Source organism: Heterodontus francisci, chromosome 7, assembly GCF_036365525.1.
Source record: "Heterodontus francisci isolate sHetFra1 chromosome 7, sHetFra1.hap1, whole genome shotgun sequence".
Classification (NCBI taxonomy): domain Eukaryota; kingdom Metazoa; phylum Chordata; class Chondrichthyes; order Heterodontiformes; family Heterodontidae; genus Heterodontus; species Heterodontus francisci.
Genome location: NC_090377.1, coordinates 61,184,470 through 61,206,366, shown reverse-complemented (window position 1 = coordinate 61,206,366; position 21,897 = coordinate 61,184,470). Strand labels below are relative to the sequence as shown.

The following is a 21,897-nucleotide window of genomic DNA, read 5'->3' as shown; positions in this document are numbered from 1 at the left end:
TGCATTCTCTAGAGTTTCGAAGAATGAGAAGCGACAGGGTAGATGTAGTTAGGACGTTTCCCCTGGCTGGTGAGTTTAGAACCAGGGGACATAGTTTCAGAATAAGGGGTAGTCCATTTATGACTGAGACGAGGTGGTGAATCTTTGGAATTCTCTACCCCAGAGAGCTGTGGAAGCTCAATCATTGAGCATGTTCAAGACAGAAATTGATAGATATCTGGATACTTATGACATCAAGGGATATGGGGATATAACAGGAAAGTGGCGTTGAGATAGATGATCAGCCAAGATCTAATTGAATAGTAGAGCAGACTTGACAGGCTGAATGGCCTACTCCTGTTCTTATATTCCTAGGAAAACCAAACTGCACAGAGAATTGGGAGAAACAGATAGCACTAGAGTAGGAAATAGTTAGCTATTACGTAGAAACATAGAAAATAGGAGCAGGAGGAGGCTGATCGTCTAATTCAGTACCCTGTTCCCGCTTTCTCCCCATATCCCTTGATCCCTTTGGCATTAAGAAATATATCTATCTCCTTCTCGAATATATTTAATGACTTTGCCTCCACTGCCTTCTGCAGTAGAGAATTCCACAGGTTCACCACCCTCTGAGTGAAGAGATTTCTCCTCATCTCGGTTCTAAATGGCATACCCCATATCCTGAGACTGTGAACCCTGGTTCTGGACTCCCCAGCCATCAGGAACATCCTCCTTTCATCTAGCCTGTCAAGTCCTGTTAGAATTTTAAAGGTTTCTATGAGATTCCCCTCTCATTCTTCTAAACTCTAGTGACGATAGGCCTGGTTGACCCAATCTCTCCTCATATGTCAATCCAACCATCCCAGGAATCAGCCTAGTAAATCTTCTTTGCACTTCCTCCATGGCAAGAACATCCTTCCTCAGATAAGGAGACCAAAACTGCACACAATACTCCAGATGTGATCTCACCAAGGCCCTGTATAACTGCAGTAAGATATCCTTGCTCCTGTACTCAAATCCTCTTGCAATGAAGGGCAACATACCATTCGCCTTCCTAATTGCTTGCTGCACCTGAATGCTTGCTTTCAGCGACTGGTGTACAAGGACACCCAGGTCTTGTTGCACCTCCCCCTTTCCCAATCTATCACCATTCAGATAATAATCTGCCTTTGTGTTTTTACAACCAAAGTTGATAACCTTACAGTTATCCACATTATACTGCATCTGCCATGCATTTGCCCACTCACTCAACTTATCCAAATCACATTGGAGCCTCTTTACATCCTCCTCACAGCTCACAGTGACCACCAACCCCCCAGCTTTGTGTCATCTGCAAACCTGGAAATGTTACATTTAGTTCCCTCACCCAAGTCATTAATTAATATATATATATATATATATATATATACTGTGAATAGCTGGGGCCCAAGCACTGATCCCTGTGGTACCCACTAGTCGCTGCCTGCCATCCGCAAAAAGATCCGTTTATTCCTACTCTCTGTTTCCTGTCTTTCAACCAATTTTCAATCCATGCCAGTATATTACACCCAATTCCATGTGCTTTAATTTTGCACACTAACCTCTTATGTGGGACCTTATCAAAAGCCTTCTGAAAATCCAAATACACCACATCCACTGATTCTCCCTCATCTATTCTACTCGTTACATCTTCAAAAAACTCCAGTAGATTTGTTAAGCACGATTTCCCTTTCGTAAACCCATGCTGACTTTACCCAATCCTGTCTATGCTTTCCAGATGTTCTGCTGTCACATCTTTTATAATAGACTCTAGCATTTTCCCCACTATTGATGTAAGGCTAACTGGTCTGTGGTTCCCTGTTTTTTCTCTCACTCCTTTTTTAAATAGTGGGGTTACATTTGCTACCCTCCAAACTCTAGGAACTACTCCAGAGTCTGTAGAATTTTGGCAGATGACCTCCCCCCTTGCTTCCACTATTTCCAGGGCCACTTCCTTTAGTACTCTGGGATGTAGATTAACAAGCCCTGGGGATTTGCCAGCCTTTAACCCCATTAATTTCACTAGCACTATTTTTTTTACTAATACTGATTTCCTTCAGTTCCTCCCTCTCATTAGACCCTTGGTTCCTTAACATTTCTGGGAGGTTATTTGTGACCTCGTTTGTGAAGACAGAACCAAAGTACGTGTTTAATTGTTCTGCCATTTCTTTGTTCCCCATTATAATTTCCCCCCTTTCTGACTGTAAGGGACCCACATTTGTCTTCACTAATCTTTTTCTCTACACATATTTATTGAAGCTTGTACAGTCAGTTTTTATGTTCCCCGCAAGTTTACGCTCATAATCTATTTTCCTCCGCTTAATCAACCTCTTTGTCCTCCTTTGCTGAATTCTAAACTGCTCCCAATCCTCAGACTTGCCGCTTTTTCTGGCAATTTTGTATGCCTCCTCTTTGGATCTAATATTGTTCCTAATTTCTTTTCTAAGCCATGGTTGAGCCACCTTTCTGGTTTTATTTTTGCGCCAGACAGGAATGAATAATTGTTGTAATTCATGCACACATTCTTTAAATGTTATCAATTGCCTATCCAACGTCAACCCTTTCAGTAAAGTTCCCCAATCTACCATAGCACCTTATACCTTCGTAGTTTCCTTTATTTAGATTCAGGAACCTAGTTTTGGATTCAAATACTTCACTCTCCATCTTAATGAAGAATTCTATCATGTTATGGCCGCTCCTCCCCAAGGGACTCCGCACAAGAAGATTGTTAATTAATCCTTTCTCATTGTACAATACCCAGTCTAGGATAGCCTGTTCTCTAGTTGGTTCCTCAACATATTGGTCTAAAAAACTGTCACGTACACACCCCAGGAAATCCTCCTCCACAGTATTACTACTAATTTGGTTTGACCAATCTATATGTAGATTAAAGTCACCCATGATTACAGTTGTATCCTTATTGCATGCATCTCTAATTTCCTGTTTAATGCCATCCCTTGCATCTCTACTACTGTTTGGGGGCCTATAGACAACTCCCACCAATGTTTTCTGCCCCTTGGTGTTTCTTAGCTTCCACATCATGATTTTCTGAGCCAATATCATTCCTCACTATTGCACTGATTTCCTCCTTTACTAACAACTTGGTGCTCCCCCACCAACTTTCCCTTTTTGCCTGTCCTTCCTAAATATTGAATACCCCTGGATGTTCAGTTCCCATCCTTGGTCACCTTGCAGCCATGTCTCCGTAATCGCTACTATATCATAACTATTTACATCTATTTGCGCCTCATCTACCTTATTGCAAAAGCTCCACGCACTAAGACTATGCCTTTAGACTTCTCTTTTTAACATTGTTAGTCATCTTAGCTTTATTTTGCACTACGGCCCCATTTGTTGCTCACCCTTGTTTTCTCTGTCTTCCACCTTTGCTTCTTACCTTTCTTTCATTTCTATCCTTATTTCCCTCACCTCTGTCTCCCTGCTCAGATTCCCCTACCATTCTAGTTTAAACCCTCCCTGACAGCACTAGCAACACCCACCCCCCATCCTCACCCACCTGAGGAAATTGGTGCCGGTCCTGCCCAGATACAACCCATCCAGCTTGTACTGGTCCCACCTTCCCAGAACCGGTCCCAATGTCCCAGGAATCTGAATCCCTCCCCTCTACACCGTTTCTCTAGCCATGTATTCATCTGATATATTCTGCTATTTCTGCTCTCGCCAGCACATGGCACTGGTAGTAATCCTGAGATTATTACCTTTGAGGTCCTACTTGTTAATTTTCATCCTAACTCCCTATATTTAGCTTGTAGGACCTTATCCCTTTTTTTGCCTATGTCGTTGGTACCGATATGTACCATGACAAATGGCTGCTCACTCGCCCCCCCTCAGAATGCCCTGCAGCCGCTCAGAGACATCCTTGACCCTAGCACCAGGGAGTTAACATACCATCCTGGGGTCTCTTTTGCGGCCGCAGAAACACCTGTCTGTTCCCCTTACAATTGAATCCGCTATCACTATAGCCCTGCCACTCTTCTTCCGCCCCTTCTGTGCAGCAGAGCCACCCATGGTGCCATGAACTTGGCTCTTGCTGCTTTCCCCACCTCCCCCAACAATATCCAAAGCGGTGTATCTGTTAGAGAGGGGGATGGCCACAGAAGACACCTGCATGACCTGCCTTCCTCTACTCTGCCTGGTGGTCACACATTCCCTTTCTGCCTTTGCAGCATTTGCCTGTGGTGAAGCCACCTTGCTAAATGTGCTATCCATGACGATCTCAGCATCGCGGATGCTCCACAGTGAATCCACCCGCAGCTCCAGCTCCGTAATGCGGGTAGCCAGTAGCTGCACATGGATACATTTCCTGCACACATGGTCATCAGGGACACTGGAAGCATCCTTGTTTTCCCACATAGCGCAGGAGGAGTATATCACAGGTGCAAGCTCTGCTGCCATGACTTACCTTTAGATTACTTAGTTACTCCTTTAATTAAAAATACTAATTATGCTGGGGGCCTTGTCCTACTCCAAACACTAGCCACTACAATCTAAAGTCCTTAATAAATTACACTAATTAAAAAAAAAACACACTTTAGTAGTACTAACCTCATCACTAATAAGGTAGATTTTGAGTTTTTTTTTTTAAAAAAGAACTTTCCCCTGATTTTTAAGCTATTTGCAGGCACTAACAGCTGTTACTTACCCAACCAATCACCTTATAGATTTCCCGTAATGTCACTATAAGCCTTTTTTTTCCTCTTTTGAACCTCAGTGCTCGCCAGCACAGAGCGAGAGAGAGAGAGCCTGCCACCGCTCCAGTCTTCAGGTAAGTAAGGGCCTCGAGCCCAGTGCTCTCTTTTTCAGGTACCGCTCTGGATCTGCCTCCTCGCAAGTCCGCCTGCCGCCTCTCCGGTCTTCAGGTAAGTAAGGGCCTCGAGCCCCGCGTTCTCTTTTTCAGGTTCAAGTTGGGGTCAGAGCAAGAGGGAATGTAATAAGGTCTAAGTTAAGCTTACTGTGCATGTATATGAATGTGCAGAGTGTGGTAAATAAGGCTGGTGAGCTGCAGGCACAGATAGCCACGTGGAAAAATGATGTTATGGTGATAACGGAGACCTGGCTCAAAAAAGGGCAGGACTGGGAATTGGTATGGTCAAGTGAGGAGGGGTCGAAGGGCTTTCCTCTTTTCCCTCTCCTTGTTTGACCAAAACAGGTTTAATTATTTCTTGAAGTGAATGTACTGGCCAGTTCAGTAGGTGTTGATTATTTACTTGCTATGATCATATCAAGAACCAATTGGACAGGCTTTCTTGAGTTATCAAAGAAAGAGGTTAACTCTATTGTACATAAAGCGAAATAAAAATAATAATGCACCAACTTTCACTCTCACGCACACACTAGAGGTTTACACATGCAAAAATAGGTTGCAGAGTGGGGAAAGGTAGATTGGTTGAGTTAGAGTCCATTAAAAAGGTATACAGTATATGGAGTTTGGTGATTCGTGTGGCTTCTGGCTGAATTTAGCGGTCCTGAGGCTTTTAGTTTGAAGAGGTAGATGACTGGTTCAGTGAGTCTCTTGGAGATAACAGTGTAGATAATTTCCTCCAACAGGGTTTCTGATCGTAGCTGGAGCATGCAAAGGTGGTCAGTCAACAAGCAGGATTTGAAAGCTTTCAAGCTGCAATGGAGAGAGAGAGAGACCCCCCACTTAGGGTCTGCTCATGTCAGAGTACATACAGTTGCTTCTCCTCTGCTGCAAAGAAAAACACCAGCTTAAAAACCACAGATGGGGAGGGGCTTGTCACATGACAGTCACTCAGTGATTCAAACATAGCATTTAGCAGTATTTCTCTACTTGCTGAAAAGAACAGGTAGTTCCTTTAAACTTCCTGGGTCTTGGTTCTTGCTGGGAAATGCACAGACATTTTGTCACCCTCCTCACAGTCCTTTGCAATGTAGGATACAGTATAGCAAACTAGGTGATCATCTTAAGCTCCAAGGATCATCCTGTTTTAAATGTTCTTTTTTTTCTCAAAAAAAAATAAATTCAGATCTCCCGTCCATGGAGCAAACAAAATTATCATTCAACAAAACGTATTGGCATAACAGTACTAAATATTCCTGGATACAAGGTGTTCAGGAAAGATAGGGAAGGAAAGAAAGGAGGCAGCGTAGGAGTATTGATTAGGGAAAGCATTATAGTGCTCGAGAAAGGATATCCTAGAGCAATCAAGGACAGAATCTATTTTGGTTAGACCTAAGTAACAATCGAGGTACCATTACATTGCTGGGTGTATTCTATAGGACACCAACTAGTGGGAAAGATACAGTGGAGCAAATTTGCAAGGAGATTACAGAGAGATGCAAGAACTATTGGGTAGTTTTTAATGATAATTAAAGTCCCCCATTATATAGGTGGGGATAGTAATAGTGTAAAGGGCAGAGAGAGGCAAAAGTTTCTAGATTATGTTCAGGAGAATTTTCTACATCAGTATATTTCCAGTCCAATGAGGAAGTAAGCATTGCTGGATCTGGTTTTGGGGGATGAGGTGGGTCAAGTGTCTATAGGGGAACATTTAGGGGACAGTGATCATAGCATCTTTAGGTTGACCATGAAAAAAGGACAAAGAGAAATCCAGGGTAAAAAGAATTACCGCTTTGCACAACACCTCCGTTCAGTCCAAAAGCATGACCCCAAGCTTCCGGTTGCTGGCCATTTCAGTACACCCCACTGTTCTCATGCCTAAATCTCAGTCCTGGGATTGCTGCAGTGTTCCAGTGAACATCAACGTGAACTCAAGGAACATCATCTAATTTACCGATTAGGCATGCCACAGCCTGCCGGACTGAACATTGAGTTCAATAATTTCAGAGCATGACTGGCCCCCCTTTTTATTTTACATTTTTTTTTATTTTTTCTTTGTTTATTTTAATTTAGTTTGTTTAGTTTGTTTCTACTGTGTTTTTTCATGTTTCTGCTTTGGGCCAGGGCTGTTCATTTTTCTGTCAATTAACATCCTCTCTGCACTAATGCTTTGTCTTTCACCACACCATTAACATACCATTTACCTTTGCTCCATGACCTTCTGGTCAGTTATTCTCTGTGACATTGTCCTATCAACACTTTCTCTTTTGTTATCTCTTGCCCTACCCCCGCCTTATTTGCTTAAAACCTATTACATTTCTAATATTTGCCAGTTCTGATGAAGGGTCACTGACATAAAATGTTAACTCTGCTTCTCTCTCCACAGATGCTGCCAGACCTGCTGAGTATTTCCAGCATTTCTTTTTATTTCAGATTTCCAGCATCTGCAGTATTTTGATTTTATTATATATGCAAAAAGAATTAATTGGGGGAGGGCCAACTTCAATGGGATAAGAACAGATCTGGCCCAGGTAAATTGGAATCAAAGATTGGCAAGAAAAACTGTAATGGAACAATGGGCTGCCTTTAACGAGGAGACAGTTCAATTACAGTTGCAGTACATTCCCATGAGGGAGAAAAGTAGGGCAAACACATCCAGAGCTCCTGGGATGATAAACAAGATAGATAGTAAGATGAAGCTGAAAAAGGGTGCATATGACAGATGTTAGGAGGATAATACAATTGAGACCTGGGCTGAATATAGAAAGTTCAGAGGGAAAGTGAAAAAAATAAGAGAAACAAAGTGCGAGTATGAGAAGAAATAGGCAGCTAACATAAAAAGGGAATCTAAAATTATTCTATAGGCATATAACTAGTAAAAGGGTGGTAAAAGGAAGAGTGGGGATGATTAGGGAACAAAAGGGCCTTTACACATGGAGACAGAGGGCATGGGTGAAGTACTAAATTAGTATTTTGCATCTCTCTTTACCAAGGAAGAAGGTGCTGCCAAAGTCATAGTGAAAGAGGAGGTAGTTGAGTTACTGGATGGCTTAAAATTGGTAAAGAGGAGGTATTATATAGGCTGGCTGTACTTAAAGGTCGATAAGTCACCAGGACTGGACAAGATACATCCAAGGATACTGAAGGCAGAAAGGGTGGAAATTGCAGAGGCACTGGCCATAATATTTCAATCCTCCTTAGGTGCAGGTATGGTGCCAGAAGACTGGAGAATTGTAAATGCTATACCTTTATTTAAAAAAGGGTGTTAGGATAAGCCCAGCAACTACAGGCTAGTCAGTTTAACCTTGATGGTGGGAAAGCTTTTAGAAACAATAATTCTGGACAAAGTTAACAGTCACTTGGACAAATTTGGATTAATTAAGGAAAAAAACATGGATTTGTTATGGGCAAATTATGTTTGATGAGGTAACAGAGAGGGTTGATGAGGATAATGTGGTTGATGTGGTGTACATGGACTTCTAAAAGGCAACTGAAAGTGCCACATAACAGACTTGTCAGCAAAATTAAAGACCATGGAATAAGAGGGACAGTAACAGCATGGATATGAAATTGGCTGAGTTAGAGGAAACAGAGTGTAGTGGTGAATGGTTATTTTTTGGACTGGCGGAAGGTGCGGTTCCCCAGGGTCAGTTTTAGGACCGCTGCCTTTCTTTACCTATATTAATGACCTAAACTTGGGTGTACAGAGCACAATTTCAAAATTTGCATATCACGCAAAATTTGGAAGTTTCGTGAACTGTGAGGATGGTGATAAACTTCAAGAGGATGTAGACAGGCTGGTGGAATGGTTGGACAAGTGGCAAATGAAATTAAATGCAAAGAAGTGTGAAGTGATTCATTTTGGTAGGAGGAATGAGAAGAGGCAATACAAAATAAAGGGTACAATGCTAAAGCAGGTGCAGGAGCAGAGGGACCTGGGGGTATATGTGCACAAATTAATGAAGGTGGCAGCGCATGTTGAGAAAGTAGTTAATTATAGCATATAGGATTCTGGACTTTATAAATAGGTTCATAGAGTACAAAACCAAGGAAGTTATGATAAACCTGCACATAACACTGGTTCGGCCTCAACTGGAGTATTGTGTCCCGTTCTGGGCACCACACATAGGAAGGATGTGAAGATATTAGAAAGGATGCAGAAAAGATTCACGAGAATGGTTGCAGGGATGAAGAACTTCCATTAAGTGGATAGATTGGAGAAGCTGGGACTGTTCTCCTTGGAGAAGAAAAGATTAAAAGGAGATTTGATAGAGATGTTCAAAATGATAAGGGGTCGGACAGACTGTTCCCATTGGCGGAAGGGTCAAGAACCAGAGGACACCAATTTAAAGTGATCAGCAAAAGAAGCCATGGCAAAATGAGGAAATACTTTTTTACGTAACGTGTGGTTAGGTTCTGGAATGTACTGCCTGAGACCAATCAGAGGCCGGCAGCTCTCAGCAGGTGGGACTTCCGTCGCCGGGGTCCTTAATTCCGGGGAAGGTCCCCCCTATCCACCTAAGTACCTAATTGCCATGTAATGTGGCCGGTCTTCCCCAGAGGAGGCAACACAGGGTTCTCGCCTTGGCTTTAGCCAGTGGCTGAGACCCCTATCGCCCAGATAAAATCCTGGCCATATTGTTATTCAGGATCATTCTTCTGGGCTTTGTCTATTTACTTGATCTCAGCTGGCTTTGTAATGAGACCACTACAATTTGCCATTCTCTTTCCCTTCCTTGGCTAATGAAAGGAAGTGAGAACAGGCGGGCTTGGCTGTGATGTCCACACAAATTGATTTGTCTGGCAACACTCATTATCTAGACATAGATGAGAAGAATGACCATTGGTGAAATACCAGAAATACGATGTTCATCTCGTCATAAGGGGCAGCCCAAAGTAGCTCATCTCTAAAAGAAATTTAATGTAATACCGGTCTCAACACATAGACAGATACGTCTTGCAAACCATTCTGCTGAGCAGCATAGACCCAAGGCCTCAGTTCCGATGAAGGGTCACTGACCCGAAACGTTAACTCTGCTTCTCTTTTCACAGATGCTGCCAGACCTGCTGAGTGGTTCCAGCATTTCTTGTTTTTATTTCAGATTTCCAGCATCCGCAGTACTTTGCTTTTATTATAGACCCAAGGCCAGTCATTAGACTTAAAAAGGGAGAACAGAGTTGACTGAGCATGAATAAGAATGCTTTTAACATCAAAGAGAAATCATGTTCTCAATGGTTTTCCACTGCCCTATTCAGTTTACAGCCATACTCTTATGCTGCTTCTTGAATGAATTGATTGGTACGAAGATCATGTTTAAAAAAAGAAAATCAAACCAGGCATTTTAATGTCTGTGTGAGGCATTGGCTAGTTGCTCTGAAACACAATTCAAATTCAACATCATAATTGGCTGCCTATTTTGGTGCATATATATCACCATCATGCATTTGTATGAAATGAGAAATATAAAAATAAGAGAGCACTAGAATTTACAGTGAGGTCAAGAATTTCAGTTAAAAACTATAAATCAGTACCTTTTGCCAGTATGCATCAAGATGCTTTTGTCGTTCTTCTTCCTCTTGCATTTTCTGCAAAATGAATGCTTTCTTTTCCTGGCGGCGTGTCTGCAACAACTCCTGCCTGTGTTTCACCCTATCATTAACAACACAATATAGAGTCAGCACTTACTTGTACAGAATCCTGCTAATAAACCCACTGAAGATGAGTCAGTTATGATGCCAGTCAGTGAAATAGATGTCAACCATTCAAACAGTTGTTAACCTCCTGCTCAGGAGACGTTTGTTTTTGGTGTTGTTCCCTTGTCAGTAATCAACTACTTTTTCTTTATTTTCCTACTGTTTGAATGATAGTGTTCGATGGAGAAATAGTTTTGAAGTGGGCTGAATATTAGGTGATTATACTTTAAGCTAAAATATTGGGAAAAGAAGCAAGTTTGAACAGTTGAATAATTGATATTAAAATCAAAGGAATACAATTTTTCCACACTGTGTTGTCTTTGGATAATTTACTGGAAACCAAAGCTGAATTTTCCTTGTCATGGTGGGGTGGGTCTTCTGTCCATTGTTCTCCTTGTCCATTTCTTTGCCTCCTAAGGTGGGGGCCCAAGATTCAGGGCAGCACAGTCTATCACATGGCACCACAAGTTGCATCCATCACCAGCCCACTCATGGCACCATGCAGCAGGCAATTAATGATGTTGGGGAAAGGGCACCAGCTGAAGCAATGGTCACAAGAGTGGGAACATAACTGGAGCAGGCAGGATTAAAAAATGACAGATCAGAGTAGGCAGCCAATTCACATAAATTCCCCACAGGATAGGGAAAGGATTAATATCCTACTGAGCCTTCAGACATTTTGGTGCAAAAACACAAGGCATTAGGTCCAATCTTGCTGTTTGCCATGAGCAGCATGCAGCACTTGTCTCAGACTCTGCAGCAGTACACCTTGACTATTACAGCAGTGTTGCAGAGGGATTTTCTCAAATGCAGAGTACCATGAAATTAACCACCTTCTCATGGCCATCTGTAGGGGAGTCCAAAGCAATGGGGAACCAAGCACAGAACAATGCTCTTTCACAGATGCTATAACTGCTGCCACTGAAATACTCACTTTCAGGAGTATGTTTCTGTTGAATTGAGAATACCAGAAGCTTGTTTGGAAAAATAGTGAGGGCAGGTTTGAACAATATTGGAGAAATTCTACAGTCTATTTTCATACAGCACAGCACCAGGGACATGCCTGTAGAAAGGTCCAAATTGTTTAAATTAAAAATGGCCACAGCTGCCAGACCGCCATTGTGGAGGAGGCCGTCTCCTTTCACTGGCCATGTTTTGGCTACTGCAGGGGGCCTGCCGATGGACTGGAAAACAGATCCCTTAATTGGCTACCGACTCTTTGCAGGCAGGTAGCCACTGCCCCTCCGACCCGGCCTCTTGAAAATGGCTTAGAGACAGGAAGATGCCAGCAAACTGGCAGGTTGCTTTCTGTCATGGGAGTATTGTTTTTTTTTCTGATAAAAACTAAGGGGTTCTGTGTGCCTTTAAGACTGAGAGGAGTTTTTCTCTCTCTCTGGGAACAATGAGTGCGAGCTGCAACCTGTTTCTGGGCAACAGCAAGAGAGATGAGGTCACATGCCGTATTGCATCAGTGTGACTATGTGTAAAACTGTTTGGAACCGGTTTGTTCTAGTAGACCAGAAGAGATTTCTCTCCCTGAAGGAAGATTTGTCCCTCTCAACCGAAAATCTTACATTGATCGACAGGCTGTGTTTCGCCTAACCAGGAGAAAAAAATCCCTGGAAAGGAATCTTTGCATTGTTGGAGGTAGCAAATTCCTTTTTTTACTTCCAGTCTCTGAGAAGTCTCTGCCTCAGGAGTGACTTTCTGTTGCCTTTCGTGTTTCTGGGAGTAGTGGAATCTTGGGAAAGTTTCCATGGTTAGACTGCTAATTCAAAATCCAAATAGACCTACTGCTATACACTTTGTTGAAAGATCTGTGTGATGCCTGCTGCAGCTGAATTCCCTTGAATGCCTATCCATTACAGACTGTTCATAAAACTTGCCTGCAGACTTCGAGTGGCATCTGACTGTTCGACTCTGGGAGACCTCACTGATCTGGGAACGTAACAAGCCAGGACTTACAACCCAGTTATTTTATTATTCCTAAGAAACAGCTCTAATTTTAAAGATCATTTTTAAACCGGTTAACCGTTGGTTTTAGAATGTATGTGTGTATGCATGAAAGTTAGGAGGAATAAGAAGTCAGAAAGTCTTTTCAGACATAGATTTATCTGAATATTGTTTAAGATTTCGTTTATTAATAAATAGTTAATCTGTTGTTGTTTAAAGAAACCTGGTTTGGTGTGTTTTATTCTGGGGGTTAATAAAGTGTTTAAATTGGCTAATATGCTGTGACCTGTGGAGTTTAGTTTAGTTTAGTTTAGAGATACAGCACTGAAACAGGCCCTTCAGCCCACCGAGTCTGTGCCGACCATCAACCACCCATTTACACTACACTAATTCCATATTCCTACCACATCCCCACCTGTCCCTATATTTCCCTACCTATACTAGGGGCAATTGCTAATGGCCAATTTACCTATCAACCTGCAAGTCTTTGGCATGTGGGAGGAAACCGGAGCACCCGGAGGAAACCCACGCAGACACAGGGAGAACTTGCAAACTCCACATAGGCAGTACCCGGAATTGAACCCAGGTCACTGGAGCTGTGAGGCTGCGGTGCTAACCACTGCGCCGCCCTGGAGTAGTGAGACTGAATTAACAGTGCATTACTCCCACCTTGGTCATAACATATAAATTGGGGCTTTCATCCGGTATCGTATTAATTGGTGGCTTGATTGTTGGGATCATTTCCAACGCTAATTACGTTAATTGTGATTTTATTTACCACCAGAGATTCACCAAATGAGTCTACAGGTTTTAGTCCTTTCGAATTGGTTTACGAACAGGAAGTAAGCAGTCCTATAAAACTCAAAGACAGATTCTTAGAATAAAGAATGAATCTTCGATACTAGACTATGTATCTGTGTTCCAGGAAAGGCTCATGAAAGCTTGCGGTGTGGGTCAGGCACACCTTAAAGCATCCCAAGCCAATATAAAAAAAATGGACAGACAAGAATGCAAAAGACCTGCAATTTTTAACCAGGGGATGAAGTAGTAGTATTGTTACCGTTACAGGGAGAACCATTAAAAGCATGGTTCAGTGGCCCATATAAAGTGATCAAAAGACTGGGTAAGGTAGATTACTTGATTGACACTCCAGATCACTGGAAGAATCGTTTGTGTCATATCAATATGTTAAAGCAATATGCTCGCAGGGAGGAGGATAAGCCAGTACAGGTATGCCAGGTAATGGGAACTGTTGAGAAGAAAAAGGACAGTGAGGATGATGCAGAAGGAGGCCTAGACAATTCTCAGGTTGAACCTCCAACTCTCTGGTTAGCAAATACAGAAAAGCTAAAGGCAATCTTAACTAATGAACCAGTGTTGGCTCCTCGAAATTTTGCTAAACCCTTCAAGGTAGCGATTAATGCAAGAAACCTGGTGGTTGGTGCAGTCCTATTGCAGGATGACGAATCGGGCATAGAAAAACCAGTAGGATACTTTTCAAAAAGACTAAATCGCCACCAAAAAAGTATTCCACTGTGGAAAAAGAAACATTAGGACTATTGCTAGCTCTTAAACATTTCAAAGTATATGTCCACCAAGCCTACCAAGAAAGACCAAGATACACTGGCCATAACCCATTAATGTTTGTGGAAAAAATTAAAAGCCAAAATGCCAGAATATTCAGATGGAGTTTATTGTTAAGGCCTTATCATTTGAACGTTGCACATATTTTGGGGGAAAACAATGTTATTGCCAATGCTTTGTCACAAATTTAACCTTGTTAAGTTACATGAATAACAATGATACAAAGAAAACTTCTGTTAATTACCAGTAGAGTGAATGGGGGCATGAATGTGAAATTTTTTTTTTCATTTTGTTTTGCATTGTAATGAAACGCATTCAAGAATGGCATTTCATTTCACCTAGGACAGAGGTGTCATGGGAGTGTTGTTTTTTTCTGTTACAAACTAAGGGGATTTATGTGCCTTTAAGACAGAAAGAAGTTTTTTTTCGCTCTGGGAACAGTGAGTGTGAGCTGCAACCTGTTTCTGGCAACAGCAAGAGAGATGAGGTCACATGCTGTACTGCATCAGTTTGACTATGTGTAAAACTGCCTGGAACCGGTTTGTTTTGGTAGACCAGAAGAAATTTCTCTCCCCGAAGGAAGATTTGTCCCTCTCATCAGAAAATCCTACATTGGCCTACAGGCTGTGTTTCACTTAAACAGGAGAAAAAAAATCCCTGGAAAGGAATCTTTGGATTGTCAGAGGTAGCAAATTCCTTTTTTACTTCCAGTCCCTAAGAAGTCTCTGCCTCAGGAGTGACTTTCTGTTGCCTTTTGTGTTTCTGGGAGTTCTGGAATTTCAGGAAAGTTTCCAAGGTTAGACTGCTAATTCAAAATCTAAATAGACCTGTTGCTATACACTTTGTTGAAAGATCTGTGTGACGCCTGCTGCAGCCGAATTGCCTTGAATGCCTATCCATTACAGACTGTTCATCAAACTCGCCTGGAGACTTTGAGTGGCATCTGACTGTTCGACTCTGGGACACCTCACCAATCCAGGAAAGTAACTAGCAAGGACTTACAACCCAGTTATTTTATTATTCCTAAGAAACAGCTCTAATTTTAAACATCATTTTTAAACCGGTTAACCGTTGGTTTTTAAATGGAGGTGTGTGTGCATGAGGGTTAGGAGGAGTAAAAAATTATAAAGTCTTTTCAGATATAGATTTTTCTTAATATTGTTTAAGATTTAGTTTATTAATAAATAGTTAATTTGTTGTTGTTTAAAGAAACCTGGTTTGGTGTGTTTTATTCTGGAGGTTAATAAAGTGTTTAAATTGGCTAATAGGTGGTAAACTTTACTAATATGCTCCCACAGCGATATTTCTGCCCGCCTACCTCTGGTCCCACTCCACATTGGTCTTCGAAAATCCAGCCCAATATCACTATAAAACAGACTGTCTGATCATCATCACATTGCTGGCTGTGGCACCTTGCTGTGCACAAAGTGGCTGCTGAGTTTCCTATGTTACAATAGTGACTACACTCCAAAAGTACTGCATTGGCTGTAAAGCACTTTGGAACCTTCTGAGGTCATAAAAGACACTATATAAATGCAAGTCTTTTTTTCTTTCTTTTCCACTCAGGAGACCACTATGTCAGAGTTTAGGTTAAGAAGTTGAGATCTAGCACACCTTACACAGTCACCAAGCGGAAGCAAAAATACAGAAAATAGACACTGAAATAAAGGTTTATGCTTTATTTTTCCCTTTCTTTGGTGATTCAATTCTGTTCATGGGAAAAGCATATAGGTGGGGAAGGTCAGGCAACCTACCAGGCATCAAGAGCAGTGTGAATCTTTTTTCAGGAAGCAGCCATATCAGAGGAAATGTGGCGGTTGGTATCTTTTATTGTTGATGAACTGTAATTTGGGCCACCTGCCCTGCCTGGGCTTTACATATTTCCAACAAAGCCGTCTCTTCTTATTGTCCTCTTCCAGTCCTAACCAGCCTCCTCATCCTTCAGCTCTATGCTGATCCCACTTTTAGAGCGTAATTATGCAGCAAATGATGCTAATCTTGGACACTTTCACTGGATTGTTGAGCAGCGTACTGCAAAGTAATCAAAACAGCAAAACCATTGTTTGTGCATCCCTATAGTGTGCTTCAGAGTAATTTGGTAGTAGCAGATGCTTAATTATATTCTCACTCAGGTGCTCTGTAGGGGTTCCAAATTGATGTCAGGAGCCTTCTTGCGACAGATAGTGGTCACTAAAGAGCTATCTGATGTCCTGTTGTCACCTTCAAACAATAGGCCAGATTTTAGTGTAAAAAATAGTGATACTTGGCTTTATTAAAAGATGCAAGAATACAAAAGTAAGGAAGTTATGTTCATCCTTTATAAAATACTAGTTAGGCCTCAGCTGGAGTATTGTGTTTAATTCTGTGCATCACACTTTGGGAAGGATGTCAAAGCAATATAGAGGGTGCAAAAGCAGAAAAATGGACTGGTACCAGGGATGGTGAACTTCAGTTATGTAGAGAGACTGGAGAAGCTGAGGTTGTTCTTCTTGAGCAATCTCATTGAAACATACAAGATTCTGAAGGGGCTGGATAGGGTAGAAACAGAGATTGTTTCTGCAAGTCGGGGAATCTAAAACACGAGGGCACAGTCTCAGGATAAGGGGCCGATCATTTAGGACTGAGATGAGGAGAAATTACTTCATAGGGTTGTGAATATTTGGAATTCTCTACCCCAGAGGGTTCTGGATGCTGCATCGTTGAATACATTTAAGGCTGGGATAGACAGATTTTTAGTCTCTCAGGGAATCAAGGGATATGGCGAGCAGGTGGGAAAGTGGAGTTGAAGCCCAAGATCAGCCATGATTGTATTGAATGGCGAAGCAGGCTCGATGGGCCATATGGTCTACTTCTGCTCCTATTTCTTGTGTTCTAGAGCAGAGAAGGTTAAGAGGAGATTTGATAGAAGTGTTTAAAATCAGGAACAGTTTTAGCAGAGTAATTAAGGAGAAACTTTGTAGATAAGGAGAAATGGGAGTGGTAGACGGTTTGGTAACCAGAGAGTACCAATGTAAGGTGATAGGCAAAAGAATCAGAGGCAACAGGAGAAAAAAAAATTACACACGGAGTTAGTGTGATCTGGAAATCACTGCCTGAAAGGGTGATGGAAGCAGATTAAGTATTAACTTTCAAAAGGGAATTGGATAAATACCTGAAAGGTATAAATTTACAGGATTATGGGGAAAGAGCAGGGGTGTGAAACTAATTGGATAGCTCTCCCAAAGAACCAGCACAGGCATGATAGGTCAAATGGTCTCCTTTTGTGCTGTATCATACTATGATTCCATACAGGTGTACTGGTGTTCCATGATCAGATGGAAGTGGGGCCCACAAATGTTTCAAATGCTGTCTTTTCAATGATAATTGATCACAGAACAGATTGCTATTTGGAAAGTGGCACCTTTGAACTTTTGTAAATTTCTCCCAGTTCTAAGTGTTTCCAGCTGGTATAGAAATCTATCTTAACGCTGCACCAAATCACTGTTCTCACTGCATCCTGAGATGCACACTCAATGCTATGCACACTTGCAACTCTTCATCCTGATCCTAACCTTCTCCTGCCTGAAATACATTACCATGCTGCATTGAAAATTGATGAGAAAAATAAAAACTTTCACTCCATCAATCACAGTATAGTACTACTAAAGGTGGAAAAGGTCAATCACATCCACACTGAGAATCATGCTGCATGTGTGCAGTGCTACAGATATATTTGCGTTTTGATTTTTGTTGTTCACAATAGAGGAAAAATCAATAATCTTGAAAAGTGATGGGAGTAGCTGGGATAAGGGAGCATTTAACTCTAGAACATCCTTACCGCTCTCTGTCCCTTTCAGCTTGCTTTGCCATTTCATCTTTCAGTTCTTCAAGTCGCTGCTGGTATCTTTGTTCCAACTCTACCCTTTTACGTTGCTTCTCAGAATAGTACTGCTTTATCTAAAGACAAAGGGATGAATCTTTTAGTTTTAGTGAAGTAACTTTCATTTAAGAAAAATGAAAAATGTTGGCATGAAATTCATTCTTTTAAAAAATAAGTTAATAAGTTTATCAAAGATGTTTTTGGATTTCAAATGCAGCATGAGGTGACATACAGAACCAGAGGGACCAGGAACATCCCAGGCATGAGCTGAGCTTCAATAGCCTTTAGACCCATGGGCTACCAAACTTGAAAAAAAAACAGGAACATAAACAAAAAGTGCTGGAAAAGCTCAGCAGGTCTGGCAGCATCTGTGGAGAGAGAAGCAAAGTTAACATTTCAGTTCTGTGACTATACATGAGAACTGGCAAAGGTTAGAAAAAAATTAGGTTTTAAGTAAGTGAAGGGGAGGGGAGTGGGGGAGAGAACAGAGTGGAAGGTGTTTGATAGGGCAGAGGATGATTAAGTAATAATGCCGTCCTGCAACAAAGGCAAAGCGTGCGACAATGCTTGTGGTGAAAGACAAAGCATTAGTCCAGAGACTGTTAGTAGTTTTTTTAGTTTGTTTCTACTGTGGCTACCCACTGTTTTTTTCATGTTTTGCTTGGGGCCAGGCTTTCAGTTTTCTGTCAATTATCACCCTTTCTGCACTAACGTGTTATCTTTCATCACACCAGTAACATACCGTTTGCCTTTGCTCCATGGCCTTCTGGTCAGTTATTCTCTGTGACCTTGTCTTATCAACACTTTCTCTTTTGTTATCTCTTGCTTCCCCCCACCGCCCCGCTTTACTTGCTTAAAACCTATTACATTTCTAATATTTGCCAGTTCTGAAGAAGGGTCACTGACCTGAAACATTAACTCTGTTTCTCTCTCCACAGATGCTGCCAGACCTGCTGAGTATTTCCAGTATTTCTTGTTTTTATTTCAGATTTCCAGCATCTGCAGTATTTTGCTTTTACATTTTTAGCATGATCTTCTGACATGACAGATGTTTAACACTTCATAGGAAAATATACAAGTAGTTTGATGAAGTAACGGAGAGGATAGATGAGGGTAGTGCTGTTGATGTTGCATGTATGGGCTTTTAAAAGGTGTTTGACAAAGTACCACAAAATAGACGTTTTAGAAAAACTAAAGTCCATGAGATTAAAAGGGCAGTGAATGCGTGGTTACAATATTGTCAAAGGTCAGTGAACAGAGAGCAGTGGTTAACACTTCTTTCTCCGACTGGAGAGAAGTATGCAGTAATGTCTTCCAGTGGTCAATGCTGGGACCACTGCTGTTTTTGATATTGTTGCCAATGTGTTTTGTTGAATGATAATTTTCTTTGGTCCACTGATTGGCGAGAGATATGAATTTATATTTTTTTGAAGAAATTTAAAGAGAACATTTAAACCAGAATGACTGCTGGCAGCTTCAGATGATCACCTAGTTTGCTCATGGAATAAAAGGGATGGTAGCAACATGGATATGAAATTGGCTGAGTGACAGGAAACAAAGAGCAGTGGTTAATGGGTGTTTTTCGGGCTGGAGGAAGGTTTGTTGTGGAGTTCCCCAAGTTCCCCAGGGATCAATGTTGGGACCCTTGATTTTCCTGATATATGTTAATGACCTAGACCTTAGCATACAGGGCACAATTTCAAAGTTTGCAGATGATATAAAACTTGGAAACATTGTGAACTGTGAGGAGGATAGTGTAGAATTTCAAAAGGACATAGACAAGTTGGTGGAATGGGCAGACAGGTGGCAGATGAAGTTCAGTGCGGAGAAATGTGGAAGTGATTTATTTTGGTAGGAAGAACATGGAGAGACAATATAGAATAAAGGGTACAATTCTAAAGGGGATGCAGGAGCAGAAGGACCTAGGTGTATATGTGCAAAAGTCATTGAAGGTGGCTGGACAGGTTGAGAGAATGATTAATAAAGCATATAGTATCCTGGGCTTTATTAAAAGGGCCATAGAGTACAAGAGCAAGGAAGTTACGTTGAACTTGTATAAGACACTAGTCCGGCCTCAGCTGGAGTATTGTGTCCAATTCTGGGCGCCGTACTTGAGGAAAGACGTGAGGGCATTGGAGAGAGTACAGAAAAGATTCAGGAGAATGGTTCCAGGGATGAGGAATTTCAGTTATAAAGATAGATTGGAGAAGTTAAGACTGATTTCCTTGGAGAAGAGAAGTCTGAGAGATGAATTGATAGAGGTATTCAAAATCATGAAGGGTCTGGCAGAGTAGAGAGAGAGAAACTGTTCCCACTCATGAAAGGATCGAGAATGAGAGGATACAGATTTAAAGTATTTGGTAAGAGAAGCAAAAGTGACATGAGGAAATACTTTTCACGCAACAAGTGGTTAAGGTCTGGAATGCACTGCCTGAGAACATGGTGGAGGCAGGTTCAATTGAAGCATCTGAAAGGGAATTAGACTGTTATATGAAAAGGAAGATTGTGCAGCGTTACGGAGAGAAGGCAGGGGAATGAAACTGAGGGAGTAGCTCTTTCAGAGAGCCGGTGCAGACATGATGGGCTGAATGGTCTCCTTCTGTGCTGTAACAATTCTGTGATTCTGCAACACTGTATCCTATATTTCAAAGGACTGTGAGGAGGGAGATGTGCATTTCCCAGCAAGAACTAAGACCCAGGAAGTTGAAAGGAATTACTTGTTCTTTTCAGCAAGCAGAGAAATATTGCTAACAGCTAAGTTTAAATCACTGAGTAACTGTCCTGTGACAACTCCCCATCTGTGGTTTTTAAGCTGGTGTTTTTCTCTGCAGCAGAGGGGAAGCAACTGTATGCACTCTGACATGAGCAGACCCTAAGTGGGGGTCCTTCTCCCTTTCTCTCTCCATTGCAGCTTGAAAGCTTTCAAATCCTGCTTGTTGACTAACCACCTTTGCATACTCTGGCTACAATCCGAAACCCCGTTGGAGGAAATTATCCACATTGCCATCTCCAAGAGACTCAGCGAACCAGTCATTTATTTCTTCAAACTAAAAGCCTCAGGACCACTGAATTCAGCTAGAAGCCAGCCGAATCACCAAACTCCACAGACTGTATACCATTTTTTATGGACTCTAACTCAATCAATCTACTTTTCCCACTCTGTAACTTGTTTGTGTGTGTAAATCTCTAGTGTGTGCGTGAGAGTGAAAGTTGTCACGTTGTTTATTATTTTTATTAGTTCAGTTTAGATACAATAAAGTTAGCCTCTTCCTTTGTTAACTCAAGAAAACCTGTCCGATTGGTTCTGGTTATGATCATAGCAAGTAAGTAATCAAACACCTACTGAATTGGCCAGTACATCCACTTTAAGAAAGAATTAAACCTGTTGTGGTCAAACAAGGAGGGGAAAAAGAGGAATGCCCTTCGACCCCTCCTCACTTGACCGTAACAATATATATTAATGACCTGGACTTGGGTATTCAGGACATAATTTCAAAGTTTGCAGATGATATGAAACTCAAAAATGTAGCTAACAGTGATGATTGTAACATAATTCTACAAGAACATGTACAGACTGACAAAATGGGTAGATACATGGCAGTTGAAATCTAACGCAGAATTGTGTGAAGTATTACATTTTTGTAGGAAGAATGAGGAGAGGCAATCTAAACTTAATGGTACAATTTTAAAGAGGATGCAGAAACAAAGAGACCTGAGGGTGTGTGTACATGTCTTTGAAGGTAGCAAGACAAGTAGAGAAGGCTGTTGAAAAGGCATATGGGATCCTCAGCCTTAGAAATGGAGGATGGAGTAAAAAGCAAGGAAGTTATGCTAAACATTTATAAAATACTGGTTAGGCCCCAGCTGGAATTTTTCGCCAATATGAGCATTACATTTTAGGAAGGATGTCAAGGCCTTAGAGAGGGTGCAGACCAGATTTCCTAGATCTCTACCGGGAATGAAAAACTTCAGTTATGTGGAGAGAATA

The 21,897-nt window shown here is 41.5% G+C and overlaps 1 protein-coding gene across 1 annotated transcript in view; it reads right to left on the bottom strand.

Annotated features, from left to right (window-relative positions):
• LOC137372019 (coiled-coil domain-containing protein 148-like) overlaps positions 1-21,897 on the bottom strand; it is a 174,584-nt gene that overhangs the window by 19,496 nt on the left and 133,191 nt on the right. The window contains exons 12-13 of the mRNA XM_068035288.1: positions 17,868-17,986; positions 10,352-10,469 (exon numbers count right to left, since the gene is read on the bottom strand). Of these exons, the coding sequence (XP_067891389.1) occupies positions 10,352-10,469; positions 17,868-17,986 (237 nt within the window). The remainder of the gene's footprint in view (positions 1-10,351; positions 10,470-17,867; positions 17,987-21,897) is intronic.